Genomic DNA, 18287 nt, shown 5'->3' on the forward strand with positions numbered 1-18287 from the left:
CTCTTAGTGGATGAGTATGTGGCTATATGTTAGCACCCAATACAATTGCTTTAAATAACTAATTTCATTGCTGCTTGTACTTTACGATGTGCAGGTCCCTATAGCATATCCACTGAGTAGTATATTCGTACCAAAATCAAATGAACTCCGGGGATTGGCACAGGTGCACAAGCATAAAGGTCAACACCCCGAGCATGGTAAATCAGCTGAGTCAAGAAGAGATCTTCTCTCAGCAATGTTAGGACATGGTCTGCTAAATTATTCTATGAAACACATAATTAATACATGAAGAAAGGTTCTGGAAGCTGCTCCACATCCACACCAGTCCAATCACCTGCTGCTGCTCTCTGGGCGCAGTAGATTCCCTAGTTTCCGAGCTCAGGACAAAGAACGCACATCTGTCTGACCTTGAATGTTTCACTGGTCCGGTATGCCTGGTACAGGAGGATCTCTCCCACCACCAGAGTCTGCTTGTCCACAGCCAACTGCCAATGAATTCCCATCTATCTAACAGTTTCAGTACAATAACAATATGTCTATTCTAGCTAACGAGGGGCTCGATAAGACACATTCAGAAGGAGAAAAACATGAGACTTGCGGAACATTTTCTAAACATGAACTGCATGCAACAAGGGTCTGGTTCCAAGTTAGGCCAAACCGTGTCTTCCAAACAAGTACAGTTAGCATGAGCAAATACGTTGATTACTTTTCGGTAATATATGTGTGGGTCTACACTAAGGTAAATACAACCACCTACTACATTTGATTAATAATTTTTTCCCCAAGATTAATATGGTTAAACACACAGTAAATATTATTACTTCCATATCATTGCATGGAGCACTTAATTATGCTGCTCCTAAGGGAATATTGTTTTTCATAGATTTTTTGTGTTCCCAGTATTTATAATTGAGATGTGTGTAATTACATTTTTGTGCCACCTTTCTTTAATTTGTCCTAACCAATCGAGTCACGAAGACAGAGAATTTCATCCCAAGGGCGTCTTGTTAATGCTGCTTAAGCTAGCAGAAGTGTGTAGTTCTAGAAAGTAAATATTTTAGTGGCTACCAAAGAGCATCAGTAGGCGCCGGTTTGAGTAGATTTATAGAAAAGGTTCTTGCATTTATGAGCACAGACACTCATGCCTTATTCTTATGGCCATTTAAAAAGTGGCCCTCTAAGGTTATGAGCTTCCCAGGTTTAGGTTTGGGGATACCTAGATGTCAGATTCTCTGATTCTGTTTGGCATATCCTCACTCAAGTACAATGCTTACATGTTCTTTCCACCGAATGGGGAATAACACACACATCTTGGAACTCGGGTCCAAATTAGCATGTTATTACCCCTTTAAGGGCAAAAGAACTGGTCCCAATATGAACTCACTTACCACCTGCCTGAAGTGGTAGATGATTGTTGTGGTTTCTCAGAAGCCTGTAGTATAGGTAGGTATAGTGGGTGAGGGGGAATATTTTCTGCTTCCTATGCTGCAGTTAGAGCTGCTCGGATCAAAGGTCTGTGTCTGGTGTGTCTGGGCCCGTAATTACTGAGTTTGGACTTGCAGATACAGTAATGCCAGGCCCAGACACACCATGACAGTTTAAATGGCCCAGAGAGCTTTCCCAATCCCACAAAATCAAGCCGGGCATACTCAATCTCTTGCACTAAGTCAAGGATGTTAAAAAAGACACAGACTAGGGGGTAAGAAGAGAGAGAGAGAAAGACACACACCCTAAGGCGGATGTTCAGAGAACCTGAACTGTATTCTGGGGCACAGCATCTCATGGTCAAGCTATGACCATCTTTGAGACTTACCTTGTGCAAGAAGTGGAGATTCTGTAAGTAGCCCCTGGCTTACCATGAACCTGATCAGAAGCCAACGATGAAATGTAAGTGTTCCACAGGGAGAGAGGAGGCCTGGACAAGAAGGCAGACTGTCAAGAGGGTAACAAAGCAAGTAATCACAAAGGAAAGAAGTAAGAAAACCAGAGGACCGAATGGAACCAAACAGGGTATCAAACAACAGTGGTGAGGCGACGGACTGACCCAAGTGTGAACTGAATCGAATAGCAGAGGGTCACAACACCCCAATGTTTAACATTCAGTGGAATTCTTTATAGGTGGGGTTTACATACCTTGTTTGCCACTATGGACCCAGAGCTTGCATTCTTGTGCTGATTCTCTAGTGGCTCGGGCTGTGCATACAAGTCCGGGAAATGCAGTTTTACTAGTATAAATGCGTATTTTCCACTTTCCTGTGTGTCGTCTCTTCCAAGTTCCCAGTCTTCTGTGACCTAAAGTGTCTTGTGAGCTGATATTACCCCTCCTGAGGGCCTTATACACTAGAATAAAGATCGATAACTGTGATAAAAGGCTGTTCAGCATATTTTGCCACATTCAAGACTCGATGGACACTAAAACATCTCTGAGTCATACCATTCATCGTTTGGGGTCTGCGTTGTGTACTATGCACATGTAATACCCATCATTGATTATAGACTCCATTTTGTATTAACCTCCAATATCAGACTGAGGACTGTTCTCTTCCAGGGGATACTCATCAATAGTCATAAGCACTGAATTATCTCCGCCCATGTGCGGGAACCCGGAGCATATACAAAAGTACATATATATGTGTATGTAGTAGAAAAGGAGTACATAGTATGAGATAAATATACACATATACATGTATAATATAAAAATATGCAGTCCTAAACATACCCAATAGGCTAAGAAGCCAGATTTACATGCATTTCTCTAGTATGAAAATAACCCATAAACATATAATTTGAGAGAAGGACATGTACAGTAATAGCATTCCGCAAAAAACCTTTTATTTTCATCAAAGAAAACAGGTAATGGCAGGCAATTAGCCTAAAGAAGGCTGCATAAATCAATAACATCCCTGTACAGAAAAGGAAACTGGCACCTCGCCTTTAAGGCCTCAGAGACCCTGAGCACTTTACCTTTAAGGTCTCCAGGAGACCCTGCTCCCATCATGCACCACAGGTGACAGTTAGGTCAGTTCTTTTTTCCGGCTCATTCTGTGAGGAACCTGGAGCTTGAGCTTAACTGATTTTGACTTTTTCTAGTGAGAAATTATTCTAACTACTTTTTTTGATATTTCTTGATACTGGTGGTATTTATCAGTCTTTTTCTGACCAATTGGTCATTCTTTTTAGTCAGATATGCCACCTTTATTTTATAAATGTCCTTCCTATGGGAAGAAGATGGCCAAATCTGATCCTCATTCGGTCTGCATTGTGTGTCTACCTTCTTCTCACAACACAGAGACATGCTACCACTGACTTCATCTTTCAAGAAGAAAATTGAAAGACAGAGAGAAGATCAGGCTTCTAGGCTTGCTGGAGAGAGGAAAACATCATAAAAGTGACCCAGAGAGTCATCATTCATCTGGAGGGCTCTCCTCTCCGAGAAAACGGTGAAGATCTGCATCACCAGAAGCTAGAAGTAAGAAAAAACATCACAGCATGTCGTCGACGTCGACCTCACTTGTTTAGTTGGTCTCGACGTCGACGACATGCTGTGATGTTTTTTCTTCGAAAACGAGATCGCCGTTGAGAAGTAAGTCAACGTCGAGACCTACGACTCAAGCAAGATCGACGTCAACGCAAGTGAGATCGACGTCAAAGACCAGATCACCGTCGAGAAGTAAATCAATGTTGAGACCTGCAAATCAAGTGAGATCGACGTCAAGGACAGGATCGCCGTCGAGAAGTAGGTCGACGTCGAGACATGCTTCGGGCTCAAAGCATGATAAACCACAGTCGACGTTGAAGTGCCCATCGACGTCAATGCAATCACCCTCTCGGACCCGTCAGAGGTCTACATCGAGGGCAGAGTCGACATCGAGGATACCGCATGATCACCAGCGGTCGACGTCGAATGGACCGACGTCGAGGACTTCGTCCCATAGATCTCCGCCGTCCAGAGTGTCACCTCCACGGTCGTCGTGATGGTGGCTCATTCTGGTTCGACGTCGAGGGACAGGCAAGTTATCCCTGCGGAAGGCGTAGGAAGACCAACGTCTAGATCACGGCTCTCGACGTCGAGGGAGACTTCTTCTTCGCCAGGTATAACTATCATTCAAGTTACACCAGAGGGCTCTCCGGTGAGCAAATCACCTCCGATCAACATGTCACCCAGATGGTTGGAGGACATTAGACACTGGAAGATCCAACCCAAACCTAATTAGAGACCTCTTACCATGGGATGCTCAAGACCTCCTGCTAGTAGGTCCCCGAGGCGGTCCACATCTCCATTAAGATGGCGCTCACGCTCAAATGAGCGCTCAAGGTCCTGCCGTTCACATACGCCAATGAGAAGACAGAGGTCTCCTACAACGACCGCATCAACAAGGTCATCGTATAGAGACTATTCTCCTACTATATCTTCAACTCCACCATCCAGGGTTTCCCTTGTTGATGATATTGGGACATTCAACGAGGTGCTCTGTAGAGGTGCCAACAAGTTCAATATAGCCATGTCTGTACCTCAGGTTACTACATCCATTAAATTTGAAACTTTACATCATCGGGCTTCGGCAAAGCCTCTTCTGCCTTTAGTGCCTGGATTGTTAGAGCCTGCAATGAAGACTTTTTTGACACCTGCCACAGTGGGCTCGGGTCCCTCAAGAATTTCAAAGAAATACAAAGCCCCAGACCAAGATCCCTTGTTTCTGCGGTCTGATCCTCCACCGGATTCCCTTATAGTCGCCGCTGCCAGTAAAGCACATTCCAATACTTCTATGTCATCTGCTCCTCCAGAGAAGGACAGCAAAAACATGGATTCTTTGTGATGGAGAATGTGCAGTACGTCAGGATCTGTGATGAGAGTGGCTAGTGCAGCCGCTCTACTGGGGCGATATGACCGATCTTTATGGGACTCTTTAACAAGATTCACAGAAAAATTACCCAAGGAAGATCAAAAGGATTTCCTAGAGATTGTGCAAGAAGGTGGCCTGGTTGCTAACCAGGTCATTAGTACAGCGGCCGATTCTGCAGATTTGGCAGCTCATGGATATGTCGAAAAATGAATGGGCCTGCACACCTGATTGAAGGATTTGAACCGTGGTAAATGATGTATGAGTGATCTGTGTGTCTATTATAAAGCCTGCTATCACGTAAAGGAGTGTGAGCACTAACCCCTTAACTATGATACGAATGAACTCGAGGTTTGGAGAAATCCAAGCATACGTGATGCACAACTGAAGACCTTAGGGTCTCAAACAAATGTTTGCCAAGAATAAAAACAATTCAAACAATATATTGATGTGAAGGAAAAAGCTTGTATTAAATAAGAGAGCCAATAAACATGATACAAACTGTGTTCAGTTCAGTTCACATAGATATTTTCATTTGACATTCAAATTCAAAATTAAAAAAATATGACAAAATCAAAATTCGATTGTACAACATCAGTAGAATAGAAACAAAGTCACAATCTAGACAAAATCCCAATGCATTTCGGGTTAAACACAACCTTTCTTCAGGGGATAATAATCATCAAGAGGAATTGACTTTGTAGGAATCCACTATAAGGAACTACAACAGAAAGTCAGATTAATCAATGTCAGGTGAGTTGTACATTCATGAAATGGTACAATCAAAAAATCAGGTAAAATAAGGATTTGCACTCTCTACGTAATATGCGACTAAGTGAATCCCGACTGTGATGCTCAGTACCATACGCCATCCAAAATCAGTGTTGGCAATCCCGTAACATGCAAGTGCTACACCAATACGGAGCTTAAATACCATATATAAGTACGAGGCCACCTCACCGAAAGTAAATGTGGTCAAACCCACGTCAACAGAGACAAAAAAGAGATAAAAAAGACATGGATTCTTTGGGATGGAGAATGTGCAGTACGTCAGGATCTGTGATGAGAGTGGCTAGTGCAGCCGCTCTACTGGGGCGATATGACCGATCTTTATGGGACTCTGTAACAAGATTCACAGAAAAATTACCCAAGGAAGATCAAAAGGATTTCCTAGAGATTGTGCAAGAAGGTGGCCTGGTTGCTAACCAGATCATTAGTACCGCGGCCGATTCTGCAGATTTGGCAGCTCATGGATATGCACATCGCATTTGTTCATGAAGATCAGCATGGCTTCGTCTCACGGGTCTAAAACCCGATGCTCAAAGAAAGATCGTTAATCTGTCCTTTAATGGATCATCGTTGTTTGGGTCACATGCGGACGACGAAATGGCAAAAATGAAAACTGAGTTGGATACTCTCAAGGCCGTAGGCCTTGAAAAGAAGAAGGAATTTCTTTGTCGCTTTCGTCCCTATGACAAACGCTCTTTTGAACAGCGAGGTCAATCCTCTAACTGGTCATCGCAGAACCAGGGTCAAATGCAACAAAAGTCCCAGTTCCAACAACGTAGACCGGGACGTGGCAGAGGCGGTAACAAACGTCAGTCAGCAGCACCAAAGCAGCCACAGAAGCAATGAGGTGTGTCTTCCTCCAAAGTTGTTGTCCACTCCAGTGGGAGGAAGCGTTTCTTTACATCTGGAGGAGTGGAAACGTATGACAAAAGACAAATGGGTCATCACCATTGTTCAAAATGGCTATCTTCTCGAATTCAAGACGACTCCTCCATCTATACCTCCGAGAGGCATTTCTCACCGCGACCAACGGTTGTTACAAAAGGAGGTAAACATCTTATTAGGCAAAGCAGCTATAGAGAAAGTTCCCGCTCCTCAAAGAAATCAAGGACTCTACTCTTACTTCTTCCTTGTGCAGAAAAGAGGCCCCCACCACAGAATACAGGCCTATACTGGACTTGAGACTGTTGAACAAATACATTCGCAGAGAGAAATTTTGAATGCTAGCACTCCATCAAATTTTCCCACAGCTCCATCAAGGGGATTGGATGTGCTCCATCGATCTACAGGACGCATACTTCCACGTACCAATATCGAGGAAACATCGCAAATTTCTATGATTTCGAGTGTCTTTTCAACATTACTAGTATTCAGTTCTCCCGTTCGGGCTCAAATCAGCTCCTCGAACATTCTCCAAATGTATGGCTGTGGTGTCCGCCTTCTTCCGCAAGCAGAAAATATTCACATATCCTTACTTGGACGACTGGCTCCTGAAGAGCTCATCTCTAACTCTACTGCAGGATCATCTCTCGTGCTGCCTTCAGCTTCTCCACAACTTGGGCCTTCACGTCAATTTCAAGCAATCCATACTAAATCCAACGCAAAGATCCATTACCTAGGCTCCTTCCTGGACACCGAAAAAGCAAGCGTGTGTCCTTCGGGGGGGAGTTTATCATAAATCCAAGGAAAATGCCTGACCCTTCTTCAAACGTACCTCCCGACAGTTCGACAGGTGTCATCACTACTGGAATCAATGGCGTCGTGCATCTTTATAGTACCAAACGCACGATTACACATGCGTCCACTACAACAATGTTTGGAGGACCAATGGATGCAAGTATCAGGGTGCTGCGAGGATCAGGTAATTCTCCATCAATCAGCCAAGGACTCCATCCGGTGGTGGATGAAGCGATCCCACCTGATGAAGGGAGTCCCTTTCCACCAGGACCCTCCAACCCAGACTTTCGTCACGGATGCTTCTCTCCAGGGTTGGGGTGCTCATATCGGCCCTCTGCAAGTACAAGGTCTATGGTTCGACTCCGAGCAGAGCTACCACATCAACCTGCTAGAGTTGAGAGCCGTACATCTAGCTCTCAAGTCCCTGTTTCCGTTGTTCAAGTCTCGCTCCATTATAATACAAAGGGACAATACAACAACGATGTATTATTTGAACAAACAGGGAGGTACCCGATCAAGAACACTCTCCATAGAGTCTCAAACCATATGGAACTGGCTTCTAGCGAGAGACCTGTCAATAGTAGCCGTTCATCTACCGGGCTCTCTCAACTCCCAGGCGGACTTTCTCAGCAGAGACTTCGTCGAAGCCCACGATTGGGTTCTCAACAACGAAGTCGCTCACAGCATCTTTCGAGAATGGTGAACGCCAGACATCGACCTGTTGGCAGACGCGGTAAACGCAAAATGCCCCGTCTTTGCATCCAGGTTTCCCCAGCAAGGATCTCAAGGGAATGCCCTTTTGAGCGAATGGTCTCAGAGCTTACTGTATGCTTTTCCACCAATCCCGTTGATACCAGTGGTAATCAACAAGTTGTACAGGACCAACTCCAGGATGATTCTAATAGCCCCAGAGTGGCCTCGGCAGTGGTGGTTTCCGGACCTCCTTCAACTATCGGAAGTGCCACACAAGAGGTTGCCATGCCGCCCGGGTCTCCTATCCAAACAGGCAGGGAGAGTATTTCACCCCAACCTGTCCTCCCTCCGTTTGACAGCATGGCTCCTGAAGTCATCCAATATGGACACCTACAATTGAATCCAGACTGTATGGCTATTCTCAAAGAAGCGAAAAGACCTTCCACGAGGAAATCATATGCCTTCAAGTGGAAGCGGTTCTTCCTATGGTGTGTGGACAATGGACATGATCCCATCCAGGGTCAGGAACAGGTGATTTTACCCTACCTGCTGCATTTTGCTAGATCTGGTCTTCAGTTCACTTCTATCAAAGTCCACCTTGCAGCAATCACAGCCTATAGGAAGTCCCCCAACCAGACTTCTTTGTTTAGAATCCCGGTGGTAAAGGATTTTCTTGAGGGCTTGAGAAAGGTCTACCCACCAGTCAGGTCTCCCTCTCCTCCATGGGAGCCTAACATTGTGTTGACAAAGTTGATGGGGGCTCCTTTCGAGCCTATTCATAAAGCTTCCTTACAGCATTTAACATGGAAAGTCGCGTTCCTGGTAGCCATTACATCTGCTCGCAGGGTGAGTGAGATCCAGGCTCTTTGCTGTCAGGAACCTTATACTGTGTTCCACGCTAACAGAGTAGTTCTCAGAACACATCCTAGCTTTTTGCCAAAAGTAGTCTCGGACTTTCACATTAACCAGACTATCACTATACCTACCTTTTTTCCAAATCCTTCGAATCCTCCAGAAAGATCTCTCCATTCCCTAGATCTCAAGAGGGTTCTTAAGTTTTATTTGGACAGAACAAAGACACTGAGGAAATCAGAACGTTTGTTTATTAACTATGGTCCTGTTAACACAGGTTCTGCAGCTTCCAAAAGATCCATTTCTAGATGGATACTTTCTTGTATTCTTCTGTCATACCAATTGGCCAAAAAATCCCTTCCAGGGAAGCCTAAGACTCATTCCACTAGGGGAAAAGCTTCTACCACGGCTCTCCTGAGGAATGTCCCCATGGCAGAAATTTGTAAAGCAGCTACATGGCGATCAGTTCATACCTTTACTCGCCACTACTGTTTAGATGCTGACACGCAGGCAGACGCTCAGGTTGGGCAAGCCTCACTGAGAAACTTGTTTGCTCATGCTGTTTAACATGTATACGTCTATTTAGTTCGCTGTTTTTTTCTCGTCCGCTCGGAAGTGGGTATGGGCTTGCTACTCTATTCAGTGGTTATGACTATTGATGAGTATCCCCTGGAAGAGAATGATAAGTTACTTACCTGTAATCTTAGTTCTCTTCCAGGGGTATACTCATCAAAGTCATAAGCAACCCTCCCGCCTCCCCGGACGAGCATTAACAGTTTACTTGTTCTTCTTACATTTTTAATGCAGGTTCCTACAGGTTTCTTATACCGTACAAAAGAACTGACCTAACTGTCACCTGTGGTGCATGATGGGAGCAGGGTCTCCTGGAGGCCTTAAAGGCAAAGTGCTCAGGGTCTCTGAGGCCTTAAAGGCGAGGTGCCAGTTTCCTTTTCTGTACAGGAATGTTATTGATTTATGCAGCCTTCTTTAGGCTAATTGCCTGCCATTACCTGTTTTCTTTGATGAAAATAAAAAGTTTTTTGCCGAATGCTATTACTGTACATGTCCTTCTCTCAAATTATATGTTTATGGGTTATTTTCATACTAGTGAAATACATGTAAATCTGGCTTCTTAGCCTATTGGGTATGTGTAGGGCTGCATATATTTTATGTTATACATGTATATGTTTATATTTATCTCGTACTATGTACTCCGTTTCTACTACATACACATATATATGTATTTTTGTATATGCTCCGGGTTCACGCACATGGGCGGAGATAATTCAGTGCTTATGACTTTGATGAGTATACCCCTGGAAGAGAACTATGATTACAAGTAAGTAACTTATCCTTACTTGGCAGCTGAAATAATAATCACCTTTTGGGTAAAGCCTATCTTCCTCCAAGAATATTGTTACCTAAATGTCAACTACAAAAATATTGTGAAAGTAAAGATATGGGTAAGTAATGGATTAGCATAAATACCACCTTTTTATATGTACTTTATAACATATAGGTTTGTGAATGTGGAGATAATATTATAGATAGATAGATAGATTCATGATGTTTAGTTGTTGACATTTTGGCCACGGTGTATTTGTAGTTTGATAATTCAGTTCTCAATCGTCTAATGTACAACCACCTGCTATAAGTGGTGATGTATTCTCACATTCATTTAGCTTCCTTAATTCAACCCATCTACTAACTCAAATGGTGAGATTTGTGGGGCTTCTTATTTTAATTATGTCCTTATGTTGATCCACTACGATGATGTTTAATGCTTAAAAGTTGACAGAAGAGGCTGAAGTTACCTTAAACATTCAATGCAAGGGAGAGGATGTAGCCTTACGGCTAGAGCGGTCGACCTCAAAGCTGGGGAACTGGGTTGGTGTCTCAGCAACAACACTCAACATCCTGTGATTCTGGGAAAATCACTTAATCTCCCTGAGCCTAACAAAAATGGACGTGTCCATTTGTAACGAAACTGGTGCTTATGTAACGCGCTCTGATACTTGATATCCTTGGGTCTAGTTCGCACTATAGAAAACTCAAAATAAAAAATTGATTTTGAAAAAAATTAATTATTTCCAACAGAACATTGAGTGATAAGCAACTTGAGCCTCCAACCATCTACACTTTTTACATTTCAACTGTTTGTGTTTACGAATAATACTTTTGACTGCACTGCTTTTGATCATAATGGCCAGATCCAGCCTTTGATAAGAATTGTGTACGTCCTATGAATGATATTATGAATTTCCTTTAAATGTACTATAAAGAAGTCGCAGCCAGGGCATTGTATCAATATCTTCATATATACTTAATTTCAAGTTGATACACTACTAAAAATAAATTTGAAACTTATTGATAAATATACATTTTAAAAAAAAATCACCTTAGGGAGTTAACTTTACTAGATAAAAAGCAAAGAAGCATTTGAAGAAAAAGTTTAAAATGGATATCCATGGAAGTGATGCTCCCCCCATAAAGAATACTGTCAAAACTTGATTAGAGATTGAAATGAAAAATGTCTCTAAAAAAAAAGCCATTTCACAAACAAGGTCACCATTGTCGATTCAGATGCCCCAAAGCCTCCACTCCCACTTCCGATGTTCCTCCGCACTCATATACCCAATCTTTTATCGTCTCTTCCTATCTTTTCTCTCTCTTTCCCTCGCTCACTCTCCTATGCTGTCTCTCTACCTCTGATTTGTGATTTTCATGTATATGCATTATGCGCTGTCTGTGTGCTTGTCAGTGGCAGATATATTTCATACAGTATATAATACTAATAAAGAGACACATCACTTGCTGCCAGATTACTTTTATCAATAATGTCTCTCTATTTGTTTGTTCCAAGAAGTCAGGTTGATTTTTATGACTGATTTCCCTGTTTTGTTTCCCTTCTGTTATCCCTAGTTTGGCCATGCCTTGCAGCACATGTTGACCACGGTTCCATATGCAGGTGCATCAGGTATCCACAATATAGAGTGGGATGCTGTAGAAGTAGCTTCTCAGTTCATGGAGAACTGGATCTATGATTGGGACACCATTTCTTACATCAGCGGACACTACCTCACCGGTGCGCCTCTTCCAAAAGAGATGTTCCAGGAGTTCCAAAGAGGTAGTCTTATTTATTTTCGAAAATTGCATAATTTGCTTCCGAACAGTGTCTGCACAACACAGACATAGTTTCACCAAAGAAACAATAAACAAGCATTTGCAATGCAATAGGTCTCGCATTTACGTGAGTTTGAGCTATTGGCATTGTAAATGACAATGTCTTTTATTTCTGCTTTAAAAACCAAAACATAAATAAAAAGGCATTGTCATTTACAATGCCAATAGCTCAAACTTGCGTAAATGTGAGACCTATTCCATTGCAAATGCTTGTTTTCACTCGGTAAGATTTCCCCTAAGCCCCGCCCCCTCATGCGAGGGAGGGAGGGTGCCAATAGAGGAGGCGAGCACGGACTGGCTGAGGGGAGTGAGTGGGCAGCGAAGAAGCCAAAGCATGTTGATAGCAGTAGCTGCTCCTGGTTCAGTGCAGTATCCCTGAAGCGGGCGCCGCGCTCAGTATTAAAGTTTTTAAAAAAATGAAACCGAAAGCGGTCTCCCTGGAGCAGGCGCCACGCTCAGTATTTAAGTAAAAAAAATAAACAGAGTGTGGTGTCCCTAAAGCAGTTGCTGCGCTCAACATGCAAATACAAAAAAAAGCAGCCGCCATTGAAGTGCTCACCCACTTATCACGCAGATTGTGTAACAAGCCAAGTAAAAGGTCCAGTCATTATGGGCAGGAACAAATGCAGACAAAGCGGTACCAAGGAGGGACTAACAAGCCTTTTTATGAATCAGAACCCAGCATTTAAGAAGTACAATGACACAAGCCAATGACAAATATGGGCGGAGAGTGGGCGGGGCTTCCACTGCATACTCTATTACAGCATGCCTCGCAGAGCGAGCAGCACATACGCCCTGCCGCTAGGCTCGACCTAAAAAGGATAGCATTCATTTTGGCCAATGCCCACTAAACTGTGTCTAGCATCCCAATTATTTCAGAATTCTATTGAGTTAGGCACATTCCCCATAGTGTATAATAGTTTATAGAAATTATTTGAAATTTGAAGCAGTTTGCCACCAGTGGTAATACATTTTCTTTGAATTGGGATATAATATCCATTAATCACTAGTCTTAGGTACTTTTGCACTATTTTACATGGGCAGTGTGCTGTTCCCTATGTTTGGTGTCAATGGTGACCATACCATATTTGCTGTCACCATCTGTTTTAACAAACTATGCCTATTTTCCTCCCAAAAGAGTACAGATGCCTGTACTGCCAGCAAATCTTAGTGTGAGCTGCACTCCTTCATGTGGACACAAAGGAATTATTTTCAGAGGACAATGCCTCTCCAGATCTTCAAAAATAGACTGGGGTCATTCACCATGTATCATCAAAATAGGGAACTTTGAGCGGGCAACAGAGCCATCCAACACCCCTGTTAGTGCATTGATGCCAACATTAGATAATGCACCGAGTTGTTCAGCTTCCCATTTACCACTATGCGGACATGGTTTCTGTGCATGATTGGGCTTCTCGGAAGAGTAGGGCAAGAGGCCAACTCAATTGTTTTTCCTGGTGAGGGAACAACTTTGCATTATCGAGGGTCATGAAAATCCCACTACTTACCTGGAAATTCCCATAGCTGGGAAAGAAGGCTGGGTTTCTGGCAGCCCCTATGCTGTGATCAACCTGAACTGGATAGGGAGTATCTTTTTAGGGCAACAGTGAGGAAGATAATGGGAAGTATGCCCCAGTGGAGAGTACACCAAATACTGAGGCAGGTGTGGCACCGGGTGTTTCAATTGAGTGGGTTCACTTAGGGAAGGCCTGAAAAATCCTCCAATCATCCTTCCAGAGTTCCTTGGAGGAGCGGTGGCCCTCATATGAATACCCCCTCATATAGGATTGAAAGGTCATTAGCAGTGTGGGTCGTACTCCTCCCTATCTATAAAAACATCTAAGTCAAAGTCTTCCAATGAGAATGCCTCTATGCCACATGGGCTTCCTGACTGCCCCTGTTTCTCCTTTCAGGCTTGTAAATGGGGAGGAAGAGATGAAATAAGATGCAGATGCATAAGTGGAAAATCACCGAGGCCAGAATGGAATCCTGATCACCCCTGTTTCTCCTTTCAGCCTCCTAGGACCTCTAAACAGACCAGATTGGAAATGTGTCAGAACGGGAGCTAAGCATATAATAACATGGAAAAGGAAATGTCTTAGATAAGGAGGATTTAGACTAACCTGGGAATCATGGACACTGTAGAAAGCCTGCAAAAAAGAAACGAAGACATTCTGCTTGAGTGACAGCTGAAATAAACCTGCTGTTCCAATGTTGGAATAATGGCACTAGAGGAGCTGTATCTGATTTGAACTGAGAACAGGGTATGAAGCACTACTCAAGTCATGTTCCGTTGACAAGGTGTGATTGAAACAATAAAGTTATGTATTTAAAGCACCTGCTATGCCTTTGTGTACTTCAACAACTTAGAGCGGAGGCAGTGGTGTGTACGTCTTTAGCCCTCCAAAGAGTCATTATTACAGAAACTCACCAAGAGTCAACACCTTCTCACTCGTGCTATTTAGATGCATCAATAGGAGGCACAAGAGGAATGGCAAAACCTGCATGTTTTCCAGGTTCCCGGTGCCCATAAGGTTGCTGTTCAGGACAAGAATCTGGGGGCCATTGCCCAAATAAAGGTCTTCAAAGCAGATTCTCTGGTTCACCTGAATGTGCCTGCCTCAGTACTCTATAAGTATATCCCAGTGTTTGAACTGGTAGCGCAAATGCCATATCACCTCAAGAGCTGGCTCCTCGCTTGGCCGGGGGTATGAAGGCTGCATATCCCAATACTAACATGGATGAAACCAGTTCATATGAAGATATCAAGAAAACAATAATTCAAAGACTAGTAAAAGATGAGAAGACCTATTGAGAGAAACTGTGAAACACAGAGCTAAACCCCACCAAAACTCCTCATTAGCTTTTCCTTCATGCTAAGGATTTTGTTGATAAGTCGTTTGGAAGCACAGAAACCACCAAAGAAGAAATAAATTTGTTATGGAGCAATTCCTCAAATTATTGGCACCAACAGCGCAACATTGGGTCAGGAGCACCCCTAACCCACTTTTGCAGCAGTATGCAAACTCTCCTCCTCCTATCACTGGGCTACTGCCACCAAGCGTCTGGGACATCCTAGGTTTCCGATGAAGGGAAACTCTCCTGGGATCACATCCTGTTCACAATCCGCTGAGGAACCAATGCAACATCCTCACCTTCAGCTAAGAGTATCACCACCAGAGAAAGCCATAGGGCTAATCTAATCATCATTCCACCTATTTGGCCTCCCTGTTTCAAGTGTAAGGGATGGAGACACAAAACATGACTATATCTGAATAAAATCAAGCTGGAACCAATGGATATCAGTTAGGTATGAGTATATTACAGATAGCCCGAGTCCCAATGGCATCATTATGTATGATATGTCAGTGTAGATGGGCAGAAGACCAGAGGTCTTGTTGACAGCAGATGCCTTTAAACTGTTTTCAGTCCCAGTTTAGCTTGCTCTACTAAGCTTATGATTAGATGCTTATCATATGCCTACATGGGGACCCAAAATCGATTCCACTACCTGAATCCGCCTATAAATTCATACCAATAGATGTCATGATACTAGGGATATAACCCAATAATACCTGAACCTATTGTCCAGAGTACTGACATGCCTAATTTGCTGCATTTGAATTATCCTATAAAACTGGTTACAAGGTGTCTCTTTTTCCATAACAGAGTTAGAACCACAGAACCAATCAATCAATCTGGAATTTGTAAAGCGCATAACTCACCCGTGAGGATCTCAGGGGGCAGAAGGGACAGAAAAGTGGACAATAGAAATTAAATACCCAAAGGGGAGCATCACCATTATTTTTAATAATGCTGATTCCAAACCCATAGACTGAAACTTAGGTCTCTAGGCCATCTTTAGACAGGAACAAAGTCTGGATTTAAACCTACAGTATGCTTTAGCAAAGGCAGGAAAAGGTACAGGATACGGAACCTCCTCTTACATGTCCATTCATTCAGAGTAAAAATGGACTAGTATACAGAATAATACGCAGACCTCCGAAAACCCTGTCAAGCAAGTGTTAGTTCCCAAACCACTGCAATCCACGTGTCACTGCAGAATTCTATCTACACACCTAATGCCTCTCTTAAGCCCTACCTTGTATCATTTAAGAGAATAGGGATGGATATGATAGGCCCCTTACGACCTATGGAAGAAAGCACAAGTACATTTTGGTACCTGAAGAATGCACAATGAGATGCCCTGAGTCCAGGGTCGAACTGGCCTATATGGCAATCAGGAAGAGCCCAATGGGCTGGTCTGACAGGTCAGTGTATGAGCTGTTTTTTGGGGTTGTTTGTGTGCCTCTTTTATATTCTGCTTCACCAGATGTACTGTTGATTTCCCTGATTTCACCACAAACATTGTCTGCAGCAAGTTCAAATCCATGCAGTCTTCCATATCACACACAACACTTATACAGCATGTCTTTAGAAGTTAAAAACTGCCAATTGGGTAACATGGGCCACTTTCTAGGAATCTTAATTCACCTTTATTTTGGTTCCCAGGCCTATTTTCTGTTCCAGTCCAAAGCTGCCAGAATATTTTCCTCTGAGAGGCACTTCAGTCGCCCATTTGATTTTATCTTGATGTGTGAATGGAACAATAAAATTCCCCATTTAAAACTTCTGCTTTTCCACAATGTAGGTCTGCAATGATTTACAGTAGTCAATTCTGTCCTTTAGATGTACTATTAATGATAAGTTCTTCATTTACAGTTATTTACGGAACAGATTCCTATTCCTGAATTTCCTCCATGATCAGGATAGTATTGTGGAGGAACATCAGCTGGTGTATTCTAGTTCCTATTTAGAGTTTTCTCCGGAGGTTGGAGGGTTTCCAGTTTTCTCTGAACTCTAAATAAGGCTTTAAGTATTTATGACCTGACCTGCTTTGTCATGCTGAAAATGTACATGCAGTACTTATTGTCCTGAGCGTAACTTGATATATACTTTGCTTTGCAGCCAGACACTACCTCGGGGGTACTGCAATGCTTTCTCAACTTTTCATAGCCGCTTTGGACATTGAGTTACACACAAGGTGAGCATGTGCAATATCAACTGGCGTCTTTGCTGAGCTTGAAGGGCACTGAACAAATGTGAGTTTTTAGATACAGAAGAACCCAGTTTAGGTATCTTAGCATACAATTCTTTGGATCTGTCTCGATTCGGACACCTTTGGAGAAACTTCTCGGGTTCCAAAGCCTCTCTTTGAAATATCTTACACTTTAGTTGATGAAGAAAGACAAATACAGTTTGATCCTTCAACAATGTATTACACGAGACGCTGTAGATGTCTATCCCATGAAGTACATTTCTAGAGGATAGATATGCAAACAATTTCTCTGTTGACAGAAGAGTTGTGTGCTTACACACATATTGAGCCAAATTTCGATTTTTTTTTTTTTAAAAAATGTTAATTTGCTGACCACTTTAGGCTACATGTCTACTTTGAACAAGTGTTATGTTTAGTTGCTTTTTTTACAGGGGATTCATAAGTACACCATGTTTACCTTTCATTCATTCACATTCCCACCTCCTCCTTTTCCAAGCTGTATGCTTTCAGTTCCGTGGACTTTTATGTGTAGGTGTGGCTTTTTATGTGTAGGTGTGACCCTTCTGTTTTTTTCTTTACCACCTTCCTGTCATCACAGTTCCTGAATTGTCCTTGCATTATCATTTCCCAGATTTCCTCTCTTTCCTAACTTTCAGTGTTTCCCCCTTACATCCTATATCCTTCCTATTCTCTTACATGTCCCATGCTGTCTTTTCTCAGATTTTATTCCCCTGACCATTAACAGTCTATTGTTTTTCCTAATTCCCTCCACCATCCTCTCTTCTTCGGTGGCTTCTTTCACTAGACTTACCTCATGTCTGTTTTCGTCATTTCTCTATCACCCTCAAAATTCTTTAATTCTGCATCAATCAGTTCATATGTCAGAATTTGCCTCTTCCTTCTCCCCCTCATGCAGCCGTTCCTACCACTTTGATAAATATTTTCCCTTTTCATTGATCCATCCTTTTCGTGTTGCCCTCCCTCTCATTTCCACTCCCCTGTTATTATACCCTCGGTTGTTAGTTACTCCTGAATTTATCAGAGGCTTTATGATTTTATCTGTCCAAATACTGCCAGTGTTGAAACAAGGCTACAATGGGCCATAATTCGAACAAGGTAAATATCAGCAGTACATTAAAATAAGTAAATGTAACAACAATTATATATATATATATATATATATATAATATATA

At 42.7% G+C, this 18287-nt stretch overlaps 1 protein-coding gene across 1 annotated transcript in view; it reads left to right on the forward strand.

Annotated features, from left to right (window-relative positions):
- LOC146796571 (uncharacterized) overlaps positions 1-18287 on the forward strand; it is a 464924-nt gene that overhangs the window by 336469 nt on the left and 110168 nt on the right. Inside the window, exons 15-16 of the mRNA XM_085629207.1 lie at positions 11775-11979; positions 17004-17079. Of these exons, the coding sequence (XP_085485333.1) occupies positions 11775-11979; positions 17004-17079 (281 nt within the window). The remainder of the gene's footprint in view (positions 1-11774; positions 11980-17003; positions 17080-18287) is intronic.

The sequence above is a fragment of the Triturus cristatus genome, chromosome 10, assembly GCF_964204655.1.
Source record: "Triturus cristatus chromosome 10, aTriCri1.1, whole genome shotgun sequence".
In the NCBI taxonomy this organism is placed as follows: domain Eukaryota; kingdom Metazoa; phylum Chordata; class Amphibia; order Caudata; family Salamandridae; genus Triturus; species Triturus cristatus.